Genomic DNA, 15,229 nt, shown 5'->3' with positions numbered 1-15,229 from the left:
CCTGGAGGCCCAGAGTCTCTGGACTCGGTCCGTCCACAGAATCTGAGCTCCATCAGCTCATCTTTAGGCCAAGACGCAGGAAGCAGGAAGCAGGAAGTGGCTGCTTCCAGAGGCAGAACCAGTTTTTATACTTACATATGAAGAAGCGGCGCTGAGGCTGAGACGCTGGTCCAGTCGGCCGCCGCTGCGTTAATGAGTGACCAGCCGTGTTTGACAGAGAGTCCACAGTCTGCAGCTCAGCCTGTCAACACACAGCCTCACCTTTGACCTCCGCCCACTCACCTCTCAGGCCGATAAGTGGATCAGAACCAGGACGATTCTGATCCTCAGTTACTGTCCAACTCAATGAATCAGGAATAAAATCACAAACGGAGTGAAAGTCCTTCCCTCCCACAGTCGCCCTGTGCTTGATCAGACTGAGCTGTGAAGGAAAGCAGCAGGGTTGTTCAAGCTGAGGTCCGGGGGCCATTTGAGGCCCTCGGACCTTCATGAGAGACGAGATGCAAAAAGAATTAAAGAGCCTGAAGCAAAAACTAAAAATCTACTTTTGCTTCTAATGTGAGCAGAAAACAGAGCTTCTTTCAGTGGCCTAGTCAAAGGCCATAGACAGAAAATTACTTCTTTCTGTGCCAAAAAACATTTGAGAAGGTAAACGTTTGTTCTTCTCCTTCACATCCATTGAATCTGAATGTTAAAGAGAATAAAAGTGAAACTCTGAACGTTTCAGTCTGCAGGTCCGACGACCAGCAGCAGGAACCAGGCCTGAGGAACCAGGCCAGAGGAACCGGGCTAGAGGAACCGGGCCAGAGGAACCGGGCTAGAGGAACCGGGCCAGAGGAACCGGGCTAGAGGAACCAGGCCGGAGGAACCGGGCCTGAGAAACCGGGCTAAAGGAACCGGGCCAGAGGAACCAGGCCAGATGAACCGGGCTAGAGGAACCGGGCCAGAGGAACCGGGCTAGAGGAACCGGGCCAGAGGAACTGGGCCGGCCCAGGGCGTCGCTGGGAGGTTCTGGAAACCAGGACGCTTATCAGGTTTTTCATTCTTCTTCTTTTGTCTCCTGTCGGCTCGGCTTACGGTGGCTTTTCAAAATAAAAGCAGAGGAAGCTTCTCTGGTTCCTTGTGATGAAATAATTAACAAGAAGCTTCAAAATAGTTTGTTTATTTAAATTATGAGACAAATGGAGCTACAGAAACCGAACAAGATCCGAATCTAAGAGAAGCTCAGAAATACTTTTAATTTCAGGTTTTGTGTTTTAAATTAAAATTGCTTTTCAGTTATTTCTTCTGTTGCAAAACTGCTGTGGAGTAAAATACTTATCAATAATAAATATTTGAAACTGAACCTTTGTTGAAACCTTTAAAACTTTTTTCAGTTTAATATTTTTTAGTAAAATTTTTTGTTTCAAAATTAAATTTTAGTTTTAAATCTTTTTCTTTCAGTTTCAAACTAAATATTGTTTTTTCACAGCTTTCTGGCTCCATAAATCTGAGCCCGATCCAAACTGAACATCTGATCGATGTCACTGTTTATCTGAGTTGTTTTGCTGTAATCAGTGTCATGATGATCCCAGGACACGTTTTGTCCTCTTCGCTAAAACCCACGATAAATGGAAACAGGAAAGTAGGAAAGTAGGCTGCTCATTGTGACGTCCAGGGTTCAGATTACCGTATTGTTGGGCCTCTTCGTATCCGTCACGCTCCGGTTCTGATCTGTTGTACAAACATTTTGAGTCAGAATCAGGTGAAAATATACCAGGATATAAAATCAGGAAGTTAAAATCTGGTTTCTGTGAGAAGCTTTTCACAGATTTGACCAAAGAAATTTCAATAAATAGATAAATGACTAAAAATGCTAGCGATTCTTTAAAATTCAAGTTTATTATTTCCAGTTGAAACTGGTAAAAGTTTTCAACATTTAAAACACAGCAGATTGAAAGTGTGTGAGCTCTGGGTTCTCTGGTTCTGCAGATATTCTGGTTCTGATGGATTTGCTGGATCAGGATTATGTGCCGTAACGTTTGCTGGGTTCCAGTCGTCCTCCCTCTGACCTGCGGATGCGATCCCAGGGCTGCGGGGAAGCAGAGCGGCGGAGCAAGGTCACAGGCTGCTTTTGTAAGAACAGGGTGGAGGAGTGATGGAGAGATAACCAGTCTCTTCTTTCGCCTGTGAATGTTTGGCGTTTCATGAGGAAGGACACGCAGCGGGCGGAGAGCCAAGTTCTTCCTCCTCAGCCGGACAATGCGGACCGCCCGTCCCCCTCCTCAGCCCTTTGTCTCCGGGCCCAACAGGTGAGACAGAACCTGAAAGCTGTTTTTGTTCTGGGCGACGCTTATAAATGCATCAAAGCCGCGTTCATGCAGCTCATCTTCCTAAACGGCCTGCAGGAGACGACGATGTCCAACCGGGACAGGAAGGTGAGTTGAAACCAAATTCAGGCGTCGAATGAGAGGAGCGGTGAGCGACTAACCTGGTCTTCCTCCAGATGTTCTCCAGCGTTCTGGGACTCTTGGTCCTGCTCTCCGCCTGTTCCGCCATGTTGCTCCCGAACATGACCAGGAACCTGATCCAAAAGGGACAATCAGAAGAAGAAGGCTCTTCATACGACCCCAACACCTTACGCTGGCCTGAAACCGGCGAGGATCACACTGCGGTTCCAGACCCCGAGTGGCCGTTGGAGGCCCGCGGCGGGCCCCTCTGGCCCCCCAGCGGGAACATGACCAACTTCGCTAACGGGCAGCGGATGTTGGCCACCAGCTTGCCTCTGGTTCCACAACCAGACACTTCCATCTGTGACATTCTGTTCAGCCAGCCGGTGCCGCCGTCCATCGACCAGATCCCCTTCTTCTGCGTCTGCTCCTACTGCAAAGGAACCGTGGGGCCCAAAGGAGACCGTGGAGACCGGGGGCCTCCAGGTGGGATCACACAAACCTTCAAACGCTGATTTTATCAAAGATCTCAGTATTCTTCACTTCTTAAGAGTTTATGTGAACCTGAGATCAGTTTTGTCTGAAGCTCAAAGCGTTTGGTCTTCTGGCCCAAAAATGCCAGTTGATGCACATTTTACACAAACCAGTGATTGGACTGGAACTGCTTTGCTGTTGGGCCAGATTCAGCCAAGTTTGTCCAGTTTGCTCCCCTTCCAGAGGTCAGTCTAGTTGACCCAAAGGCGAAATGGGACAATTTAATCTGACTCTTAATTTGGGAAAATGATTTTATTATACAGACAAGATATAAACATAACAAAATATTAATTATCAATAAAATTGACAAATTCAGACAGAAGGAACTTCATGTTTCCAAAGGGTTAAACCTTGGAACCCAATACTTCCAGTCAGTATGAAGACAATGAACTTCCATCATTTTCTGCAGATTCAGCAGAAACTGATTAGAACAAAGACCATTGAAACGTCTCACTGTTCTGGTGCATTCTGGGTTTTTATTCATCATTCAGTGACGTAGCTGCAGGTCAGTCAAACAACAAGAGCAACAAAACCTCAAAATGTTTGAAATAAAGTTAAATGAATAAACTTCATCTAAAGGAATGTTTTCCGCTCCAGTAACTGAAACTCCTCACTGGTTCTGAGTCCTGATCGTTTCATCTCTGCTGGTTTCTCTACATGTTTAACTGTTTCTGATCAGTTCAATATTGATCAATATTGATCAGTTCAGATGATTCTCTCTTTGATCAGGTGAACCTGGAAGTCCTGGATTGAGAGGGATGATGGGATTCAAAGGCTACCGGGGATTCACGGCCCCCAGGGCATAAAGGGTGAGACTCAGACCAACCTTTCTGTCGTCACATGTAAAACCGAAACACATCAGCAGAGAGTCTGCAGGCGGAGCTTCTTCATCATCCTTCATTTGCTCTTCAGGTCAGAAAGGAGATTCAGGAGAGAAAGGCCAGACGGGTCCGGCTGGATTCACCGGAACGAAGGGCGATCGAGGATTCAAAGGTCTGAGATCAGAACAGATCGACTCAGAAAAATGATTTTAATGTTTCTCCACATGATCGATGCTTGATTTGTGTTTCTGCAGGGAGAAAGGAGACCAGGGCCTGAGCGGACCTCCGGTGCTCAGGGACCCCAGGGAGAGATGGGCACCTGCCCCGCCTCCTGCGACAGCACCCCAGGTGCACCGGGTCTGCCGGGGCCCCCGGGGCCCGCCGGGGCCCGGCCTGCCCGGGGTGCAGGGCATTGTGGGAGCCACAGGTGTGAAGGGCGATAAGGGAGACACAGGAGTGGCTGGGCAGCCTGGTGTGAATGGTCAGAAGGGAGATCAGGGTGAGCAGGGGATCTGTGAGTGCACCGATGGGGCAGACGGCGCCAACGGGGCGCCGGGGGAAAAGGGCAGCAAAGGAGACAAAGGTGACGCTGGTGCACAAGGCATTCAGGGCCCCATAGGTTTGAAGGAGATCAGGGTAACATGGGTCTCATGGGTCCGCCCGGGCCCTGCTCCCCGGCCATCCAATCGGCTTTCTCCGCCTGCATCAACCAGTCGTTCCCCGCCGCCAACTGGCCGGTTGCGTTCCCTAACGTCCTGACCAACGAGCAGGGCCACTTCAACCCGAACATGGGCATGTACACGGCGCCCATCAACGGCACCTACGTTTTCTCCTTCCACCTGGCGACCAATCAGAAGCCGCTGAAGGTCGGCCTGTTCCGAAACTTCTACCCGGTTGCCAGGGTAACGGAGGCGTCGAGCCAGGCCACCGCCAGCCACACGGTCGTCCTGCACCTGAGCAGAGGAGACCAGCTGTGGCTGCAGGTGAAGGACTCGCTGACCAACGGCATGTCCACCGACGCCGAAAGCAAAAGCACGTTCTCCGGTTTCCTGCTGCATCCCGACTCCTGCGAGATGCCGCTGGGCCGGTTCTTCAGCCCTCCGCCGCCCTCTGGTGGCTTCTCCTGGGACGGTCCTGGCGGCCATCCCACCACCTCGCCGCCTTAGGCTCCGCCCAGCGACAGGTGTTCAGACGCAGACAGCCAATCAAATTCAGTGCTGCACATTTTAAAGGAGGAGCGTTTGCAGAATGAGGCTGGTACCGACCCGATGGCCTGCAGTAGATCACATTTAAAACACGACTTTATGCTCATTTCATCTCTCCTGGATGTGGTTCTGATAATGTCCACACTAATTCATCAACAAATTAAGCAAACATGGAAAGATGTGACATTGATGTTTTGAATAAAGAACCATGTTGTAACATGAAAGGCTGATATTTTGGGTTTAGCAGCTGATCAGGCGAGTTTATTGTTTGGTGTCTTTAAATATGAGCTTCACTGAGTCACAGACGGATGAAAGTTAAATAATCTGATTGTAATCCAGTTTGTTTCCTTTTCATAAGTGATAAATCCAAGAAGTTTCTGAATCTCCATGAAGATGAAGAAACGATTAAAACAAATTCTCCTCCTTTGAAACGTCCAGAAAAACTCACGTCTGATTCAACACTGCGTCTGACCTCTGACCTCTCAGTCGGGTGTAGAAGCTCAGCTTTGCTCCAACATGAAATATTTCCAAAGCACTTTGCAACCGTAGAGTTGATTTGCTTTTAATTATTAAAATCTGTTTATTTCCTTAGGAATATTAGGAATATTTGCCTTTTAAAATGATGCATGAATAAAAGCAGAGCAGAAGCTTCCACGTTGTTTTTCAGACAATAACTGAAGTGCGTCCTGTAAGTTTGTGTTTATGGATAAATTTATGTCATTTTGAGTTAATCTCCAGTTCTGGAAGGCGACCGTCTCGTTTTATACTCCGTGTTCAGAGACAAACGACAAACTGGTTGGAAAACTGGAGATTTTTTCCTTTGACTCACTGATCAGATGTTTGAGTCTCTTGTTGCAGCGATTTGAGTTTCCAGGTGAAACAACAGAGGAACGTTTTTCATGACTGAAGTAAATCAGACGAATCCAAAATGCTGCAGTTCTGTGTCTTTATTCAAACGAAGCTCCACATTCGTCCAGAGATCCTGGGAATGTTTTTCAGGTTGTGACTCCAGACACGTTTTCAAAATCGATGGAGTTTTGCTCCAGATCTGTGTCCAGAACCAAGAGTCCAGAAACTGACGGGTCAAACGGGTCAGCTTACAGCTAATATTCACAGATAATCAGACCGCCTTCAAAAGCATCATTTAACTCCAGATATAATGAATTATTTAATACATAGAGTGGAAACGTCTTAGCGCTAGCAGAGAAGCTAACATCCTGATGTCCTGTTAACGTAAAAAAAACTTCACATGTTCTCTGATTAAGGAGTCGTCAGTTGATCCGGTCCGGTACGATCTGACCCGGTCTGGTCTGAACCGGTCCGACCCAGTCCAGTCTGATCCAGTGTGATCCAGTCCGGTCCAGTCTGGTCCGGTCCAGTTGAGTTTATCTAAACCTGCCACAGTAGCAAACTATTCATGGCGTCTCACAGACATCTGGACTCTCATGAATTATCATTTTTCTACATCTTTATCTGGTTTTGGGGGTTCAGCCAATCAGCAGCAAGTAAAATAAATGGAGGTCTTGGATTGGCTGCTTTTCAATCGCCAGCCAATCGGCTCTTTGCTCATTCGGTCGTTTCCGGTCTATAATGACGAGCCGCTGAGCCGTTGGTGGCACTGATGCCTTGCAGCAAGAAGGTTCTGGGTTCAATTCTGGGTCTTTCTGGGTTCTGTCTGGGTACTCCGGCTTCCTGAGTGTGTGTGTGTGTTTTAGTGTGTGTGTGTGTTTTAGTGTGTGTGTGTGTTTGTTTGTGTGTGTGTGTGTTTTAGTGTGTGTGTGTTTTAGTGTGTGTGTGTGTTTTAGTGAGTGTGTGTGTTTTAGTGAGTGTGTGTGTGTTTTAGTGTGTGTGTGTGTTTGTTTGTGTGAGTGTGTGTGTTTTAGTGTGTGTGTGTGTGTGTGTGTGTGTTTTAGTGTGTGTGTGTGTGTGTGTGTGTGTGTGTGTGTGTGTGTGTGTGTGTGTGGACGGGCGGCTTGCAGAGATCGTCCAACATGATGAACATTGAAGCTCCGCCTCTAAGTGATAACACGGTTTTGATTTGTTCATTTTGTTATAAAGTCACAGATATGAAGGTGAGTTTTATTTTCTTTAAACTTTGTTGCTAACATTAGCTTTAGCTTATGCTAATCTGATAATCTGCTATTTAAGTATCTAAACATTTTAATCCATTGTAACAGACGATGTTTATTTTCAGGTATATTCTGTGTTTATTGTCATTAGTGTCAGTTTATGAATTCATGTAATAAAATCAGATGAAATCAGATCTAAGATGGAGTCCAACAGTTTTTATTGTTCAAACTCTGAACGTTTCAGTTCGACTCGAAGCTGCAGCTCGTTTCTATGGTAACTAACATCTCTGAGCTGCAGGGATTAAAACATGGGATTAAAGCGGTGATGTCACACGTCGGCTTCTCTACTTCTCCTTGGGCGCCATGTCGTCTCCGCCCGACACGTTGCCTTCCTCATCGTCATCCTCGCCGGCGCCGATGATTCCCTTCAGGTAGGAGCGTTTGAACTCCTGGAACACCAACTCATCCTCCGCCTCACTGGGAACAGCAGGAGCATCAGAGTCAGAGCAAAACCCCCAGAGACGGAAACGGACTCAGGACAAAACTCAAGACTCCCACCGTAACCCAACATGATTCCTAACTGATCTGTCAATGTTCTCTCATGTTTGTGTTAAAGCTGCAAACTATTCCATGAACTCAACCTGCATCTCATCTGACATTAAAGAAACAAAAACAAACACGTTGGGCGCCCAGGTGTCCACCAACATGGCGGCAGGAGCTTCCTGTTCAACCGGATCAGAAGAGATGACGAACAAAACCAAGAGGAAAAGGAACCGTGCAGCAGAGGGAAGAATCTGATCAATGAGAACAGGAAGTGTCTTTAGTTGCTGTCATAGTTACCTCTCCTTCACTGCAGGCAGCAAGAAAATCAAAGTGGAGAGAAAAGGAGGTGAAAGACGGAAGGAGGTCCGATGGACCGGAGAGATCAGGAGCAGAGAAAGTTCTACCTGCTTCTGGTTTGGGATGCATGAGTGTGAAGGGAACCTCCAGGCCGACCTCACTGCAACACACACACACACACACACACACACACACACACACACACACACACCACACACCACACACCAGACTCAGGATAAACAGGCCGAGTCCAACATTCATGATGTTTCCAGTCTGAACTCACCTGGATCCCATCATCCTGCCAGCAGAGGGAGACAAACATGAGATCAGATCACAGCAGAAACGCTTCAGAGGAAACAGAAGCCAAAGAGCCGCTGAGGCTCCGATCCGTCATTTCATCCTGATATGGAAACAGTGAAACGTTTAATCTGAGCTCCAATAAAAACCTCAGTGAATCTGAAGCAATGAAAGCTTTTCAGATTCTTCTGTTTTCTCATTCACATCAGTTTTCCTTCTCATTAATCTCCTTTAAACTCAAAACATTTTGTTTTCTCAGGTTTTTCTCTTCACCTGGTCCAGCGTTCTGATTGGCTGAGGTTACTTCCTGGAGGAGCGCTGACATGATGCTGCCACTTCCTGACTGTTTTGGCATTTGTGGTGCAATAAACTGAATTGGATGAAGATTTCTCTAACATCTGATGATCTGAAAGGTTGATGTGATTTTGATCGTTGTAGGAAAATCAGAGGAAAATGGACCAACCCTCCGATGATGAGCTTCACCATGACTTTGTATGAAACCATGATTCCCAGAACCTCCTTCAGGACGCCTTCCTTCACGCTGAAACAGAACAGACGTTTCAGATGCTGCCGGTTCAGATGCTGCCGGTTCAGCGGGGCGGCGCTTTGGCGTGGAGCGCGGCTCACATGCTGGACGAGGCCAGGTTGGTGTCTTCGTGCTTCAGCTTCCCGTCCAGAGCGATGCCTCTCCTCTCTCGGTTTGTTGGCCAGCAGCGGCAGCAGCTTGTAGACCTTCTGCAGCGTCGCGCCGGCAGACACCGAGTCCCTGAGATGGAGACGAGATGCAGCGTGAAAACACAGAGAGCAACAAGCAGGAGCAACAGAGCAACAAGCAGGTTAAATAAAGAGAAAACAACAAAAAGGCATTCTGGTCTCTAAAAACACTTTATGAGGACGTACATCTGAATGAATAAACTTCACTAAGTCATTCAGCCAGAAATGTTGGGACAGAAAATAAAAACCAGTTGCAGTTCCTGCATGAACCACCAGATGGAAGACTTTTCTCTTTTGAGTTTTGGCTGCAAAAACATTAAATCTGTTTAATTCATCCAACAACAAATAAAAAAATGTGAAGTTTTTGTTCCTCAGTCAAACTCCAAACAAACACAGCAGCTTCTATTGTTTACATTTTACAGGTTTTATTTCCTGTAGGAAAATGTTTCCAGTCAGACATCTATTGACGTTACACACTTTGACCTGCAGTCGGTTCTCATAAGCCCAGGCTGGAGGATTTTTCCTGAAATTCACTGACAACAAAAATCTGCTAAAATAGTTTTGTGCTTCAATAAACATGAAGCAGAAAAAAATCCCAAATATTTTATCAGCTGAAGAGAAAACATTTAAAACCGTAAAAACATTTATTTCCCTTTTATTCTAAAACATTAATGACTTTCCTGAAACCAGATCAGCGTTTCAACTGCATGATGGTAAAATCAACTTAATTACACATCAACTGAACAGAAACAATTAATTAACAGGTAATTAACTGTTAACAGTTGAATAAATCAGACTCGCTGATTAACCTTTAACTAACCATCATCTGGATCAAAACTGCTAACCCTGCGATTCTGCCAATTATTACCCAGAATCCTCGATGTCCACACATTTGACGTAGCTGTCGTTGGAGTACAGCACCACCGTGGCAACCTGGTCAACTGAGAAGAGAGACATTCAGGTGAGTTTGTATTAAAGCGTGATGATGTCATCATCAGAGTCAGGTGTGTGTACCTGAAAGGACTACGTTCTTGATGTTTTTGTTGGAGTTGTTGGTGATGTTGACGTGAGCGTGGATCGTCTCTCCGTGGTAATAAAGCTAAACATGATTTAAGATCAAACAATAAATCTGAGGAATTACAGGTTTGACTGTAAATGAAAGAATCAGTGAGACGCTCCACCTGTTTGTCCAGAGAGACTTTGACATGCAGCGGTTTGTCGGACATGACGAAGTCTTTGGTGGTTTCAACGGAAGGTGGCGCCCCCTGCATGTCTGGAGCGTACTGGACCTTCCTGATCATCAGCTTCACTGTGCTCCTGTCGGACAAACGGATGTTCAGCATTTGCTCACCGACAGCTTCGGCCGTCAGGACAGAGGACGCTCACCGTTTGCGAACTTTCGCATCCTGACTCTCAGCGCTGAAGGCTTTAATCTCAAACTCCACGGCACATTGCTGCAGAAACGGAGACAGTTTGGGTTTTTACTGAAGGGAGGCCTGTGGGGACGGCCAGTGGGGAAATCTGGGCCGAAGCGGCCGATGTGAGGGTGGAGTTACAGAGAGAAGACAGACTGGGCTCCACACGCAGACCGAGGTTTGGAGGAACACAGTCAGCATCAGAGTTCTACCAAAATATGGCTAAAGTCTTCATCATCATAAATAAATCTGGTTTCATTCAGTCAGAACACTTTCTGATAAAGTTAGGAAGTCGTGTCTCTGTTGTCTGATGTGTTTTATTCTAATATCTATAATCAATAAACACACAGATATTGGAGCAGGGAGGTAAACGCTGGATAAAAACAGATGATTGGAGCCAGTTTGGTTCACACAAGTTTTGGTGTGAAGCTGAAATGAACCTGGACCAAAACTGAAGTCATCCAGAATTAAACGCGGCTCACCTTCCCAACGTCATGGGGTGCTGGTTGGAGAGCCACTGAGCAAGGCAGGTTGTCAGGAAACTGGGAAGAAAAACAAATGAAGGTTTCTCCTGGCTCTGCAGGGAGGCTGACTGTGATTGGCTGCTCCGGTCACCTCGAAGAAGAAGGGGTATGCGTTGTTGCCCAGCTTGCGCAGCAGCTTGGCCTGGACCTTGGTGTGGACGCCCTTCTCCCGGTCCTGCAGCGGCGGGTACACCTGGCGGGTGGACAGGTACAGCTCCCGGCGGAACGCGATGCCGATCACGTCCATGTCGTCGCGGCCGTAGCGGAAGATGCAGGACAGGGTGACGAACACTAGAGGGCAGAAGAGGCACAAGCAGCTGTTCTGATCAGCGACATGTAATAAAAGATTTTCAACTGGATGCAGAAGAGCTGACAAAAAATGATCTCCATTGTGTTACCATGGTAAACATCTTTTCTTTGCTCAGTTTGTTCACTAATACATAACCAATGATCTGTGATTGAGTTTGAGCTCCACCCCTTTTCCCAGAATGCACCACATTCTGCCCAGGGCCCCATAAAACCGAGGACCGGCCCTTCTTCTTACAACAAGGGCCACAAGTATTCATACCCCTGGCACATTTAGATTGTAAATGACTTTCATTGAACCAAAACTCACATCTCCAAAAACATAATAAATCTATTTTATTTTTCATTTTTCTGTTTTCATTTGCATTTATTAATAAAACAAAAGAAAATTGCAAAAATTACAAAAATCTCCCAACCATCACAGAGATCAAATGTTTCTCTCTTCTGAGAAAATTTTTACACTTTTCCTTTTGATGATTTATCCTTGATAAAGAATCAAAGATAAATCATCTTTGATGATTTATTGTTAAAGATGAAAGGAAGCCCTCTTTTCCATCACCCTAATGCTCCATCACAGATTTTCTATCAGATTTATTTATTCCCAGTCAGAAGAAACGTGTTAAAATGAAAACATTTCTAAATTTCCCAGGTGTATGAATAGTTTTGGCCTGAATGATTTTCCTGATGAATTTTGGCTCTAAACTAAAATATTCCCATCATGTTTTCATTTCTTGGCCATCAGGAGAGGAAAACATTCCCAGACCTTTCCTCCCAGCCAGGGCCTCCGGGTCGATGAGGACGACGCCATCTGTTGGTGGAACAAGAGAAAGCAGGTCAGCGGTTCTGGTTCTGAAATGTTTCCTGATTCTTCTGGTTCCGGATGGATCCGGCTGTGAGACTGACCCACTGGATCCACAGAGTCCATCCGGTCCACGAAGTCTCTCTTCCCCATGAAAACGCCCACCTGAAACATCCAGCAGCCGTTTGTCACTGCGACGCTTTGACTCACACATTTAAGGAAATAAATCTATTTAAATCTGGTGTCTAAAGAGTCACCAGCAGAAAAAGATTTATTAATAAATTCCACTTTATTATCAGACAATTCAATTCAGACAGTAACAAACAATAATTTGAGTTACTCATATTTTAAGCAGATAAATGTTTAAAGGGAAGTTCTGGATGTAATTTTTGATTTAAGTCATAAATATAAACTTTAATACAGGAATCACAGTTTATTTGGTTTTATTATCCTTTCAAACAGTAAAATAATTATTTACTTCTGGGACAGCAGGTATAAAACTCCCTTCATGAGTGGAAACTCCCAAACAGCTGCTTGTTCTTCTGCATGTTTAAAACTCTTTGGTGCAGAAGTGAAACTCGCATCGTTTTCTGATGTCATTCAGATGAAACAACCTGCTGAGCCTCAGTTCCTGTAGAAACTCCTCAGAAAGCAGCAGCTGCTGCTCAGCTGCAAACCTTCATCTCCTCCAGGAGTTTCACCACAGAAAGCAGGAAATGTTTTCAGGGTTAAACGGTTTAATTTCTGAGATGATGTCACTGTGGAGCAGGACTGAAGCTCTGAGTTCATTTCTGTCTTCACTGAGATAAAACCATCTGTAACTAAACAGGAAGTGGATCCAATGGATCCTGTTTTAGTTTGTTTCACTCACCGACTTGTCTTTGCAGGTTTTCTTAAAAATGACATTTTTTGGACTCATGATGGTGGAGATGGAGAAAAGCTGAACTGAGGAACAAGCAGACAGAAAGAAATGTCATGACCTTCAGGCTGGAGCAGGTTTGACCTTCAATGTCTCATTTACATCCAGCAGATTCTCAGTTTGCATCAGTTCGGTAAAGTTTGAGTCCAAATACATGTTAGCATGTCAGCATGAAGTTGAGTATCTTCAGGTTTAGTTTTATCTCCCTCTAGCGGCCAAAATGATGCACTGCAGCTTCAAACTGGTTAAAAAAAACTGTAAACACATTTCTTTAAAAAATAAAAAATAAATAACTTAAAAACAATATGTTATAGAATTAGTCAAATAATCTACTTTATAACTGAATAACATCAGATGAACATTAACAGATTTCCATCATTGCTTCTGTTTTCAGTTGAACTTTTTAGTAAAATAATAAACTGTTTACTGTAGTTAATGAAATTAAGATGAAGAGGAAAACATGTAAACAGACTTCAGCTGCTGAGCCTCTTAATCCTGTTAAAATCCTCCCACTGATCTGGACCAGAACTTTCTGCTCACAGAACCAGAACCGATCTGCTCCAACTGGAGCTTCTAACATCAAACATGATTCTCTCTGGGTTTATAATAATAATTATTAAAGCATTTTCTTCATCACTCATCCTCTGAATCATGTAGAAATATAATAAATGTTAGTTTAGTGCAGTGCTTCTCAATTATTTTCCGTTACGCCCCCCCTAGCAAGAAGAAAACTATTTGCGCCCCCCATTCCCCACCGTGACTATCCATCTCTGCATAACATTTTTTTCGCTGAAAAAACTCTAGCGGCTTATCGGTGTGATTGGGATGTAACGTATTTAAGTGACGCCCTAATTTATTTGGCTTCATGCTGTCCGCTGCAAGCATTTTTAGACACAGCAAACACACCGGTCTTTCCTCTTCTCCAACTGTAGTCACAGTGAAGCCAAGCGCTAAATACGCTTTGTCGTATTTCCTCTTCTTAGCTTTCGGTTGACTTTCTGTTGTCTCATTATCTTTGTCTCTCTCCGCGTTTCTTTTCATCCCTGTGAAAAACTTTTTCATGTTGGGGTTGTTGAATAACGGAGGCCATAGACAGAACGCAGTCGGAGCTTTTTGTTGACTTAACACTGCTAACCAAGGCAACCAAGGCTGTTCCCCAGGATCTCACGCCCCCCCAGGTATCGCACCGCGCCCCCCAAAGGGGGCCCGCCCCACTATTTGAGAAGCACTGGTTTAGTGTGTCCTGCTCCAGAGAGAGTTCTGGTTCCTCCTGAATCGGGCCGTTTCCCATCCGGACTCCTCCCACAGTAAACAGATAAAACACGATAACCTGCAGGTCGGATCCGAGTGACTCACCTGTGCTGCAGAGGTTCTGAATGAGAGGAGGAGACCGGCCCGGTCCAATGGCTCTATATGTAAACACCTGCTGTCTGTCAGGGCTGCTTGAGCCAATCAGAGGCCGTCTGCGGTAACCTTTGCCCTCCTCCTCGCTGCTCCGCAGACAGCCAGACTTCCTGAGAGGATTGGAGCGGTTCCACCTCCGTCAGCACATCGGGCCGGATTAGAACGAAGCTCTGCCTGCAGCGCCGCGTTTCACTTTACTCATCCTGAGGTTCTTCATCCGGCAGCTGCTGGAGAATTTATTCATAAATAAACTCATTTATTCATAAATAAACTCCTTTAATCTGACAGGATTCACACAACTTCAGCTGTAAATGTTTTGTCTCATGTTTCCTGGTTAAAACGACTATAAATAAATAAATGGAAACATAAAATAGTAACAACGTCCAACAGCTTAACAAACTCTTTGGCTCCAGAAAACAACATTTATGCATTTGTTGTGAGAATTACAGATTCTGGAGGAACAAAATTGCGAAACAGCCGAAACACTGAAAACCTTTAAATCTCGTCTAAAAACCAGCAATGTAGAGTTTGATTAATAAGAAATGAAACATTGAGCAACATGTTGATGATTTTGGTGGCGGAGGTCGTTAAAATGTTTCTTCTGGTTTCTCAGTTGTCGACTGCATGATGTTTTTGTGACTTTTTGTGTTTTTATGATGTAAACACTTTGAACTGCCTTGTTGCTGAAATGTTCTACATGTAAACTTGATTGAAATAAAAAGCACAGAATAAACTGAAAAAACAAAATGAAAAAGATTCCGAGTTATGAAAAGATAAAAGATTAAAAACTGTTAAAGGAACTACTAGAGAAATAAACGACCGTCATTCTGTTTTTGTTGTAGTTAAATGAATCTGAATAAACCTGACCATTTCTCAGAACATTTGACATGATCACATGTCACCACAGTCTGAGCTGCTCAGACCTTTGACATGTGGAGTGTGTGCAGAAAGCA

The 15,229-nt window shown here is 45.0% G+C and overlaps 1 protein-coding gene and 2 pseudogenes across 1 annotated transcript in view; 1 reads left to right on the top strand and 2 right to left on the bottom strand.

Moving 5' to 3' along the window:
- The window catches only part of LOC129352695 (vitamin K-dependent protein C-like), a 7,643-nt gene extending 7,515 nt beyond the window's left edge, over positions 1-128 (bottom strand). Inside the window, 1 exon segment of the mRNA XM_055021809.1 lies at positions 2-128. Within this exon segment, the coding sequence (XP_054877784.1) occupies positions 2-53 (52 nt within the window). The 5' untranslated portion in view covers positions 54-128.
- A 2,202-nt stretch (positions 129-2,330) lies between these two features.
- On the top strand, positions 2,331-5,640 carry LOC129352728 (otolin-1-like; annotated as a pseudogene).
- A 1,619-nt stretch (positions 5,641-7,259) lies between these two features.
- LOC129352703 (S-arrestin-like) lies at positions 7,260-14,249 on the bottom strand (annotated as a pseudogene).
- Between the last annotated feature and the right edge of the window lie 980 nt (positions 14,250-15,229).

The sequence above is a fragment of the Poeciliopsis prolifica genome, unplaced genomic scaffold, assembly GCF_027474105.1.
Source record: "Poeciliopsis prolifica strain line A6 unplaced genomic scaffold, Auburn_PproV2 SCAFFOLD079, whole genome shotgun sequence".
Lineage (NCBI taxonomy): Eukaryota > Metazoa > Chordata > Actinopteri > Cyprinodontiformes > Poeciliidae > Poeciliopsis > Poeciliopsis prolifica.
This window is presented reverse-complemented; position numbering and strand designations above follow the sequence as displayed.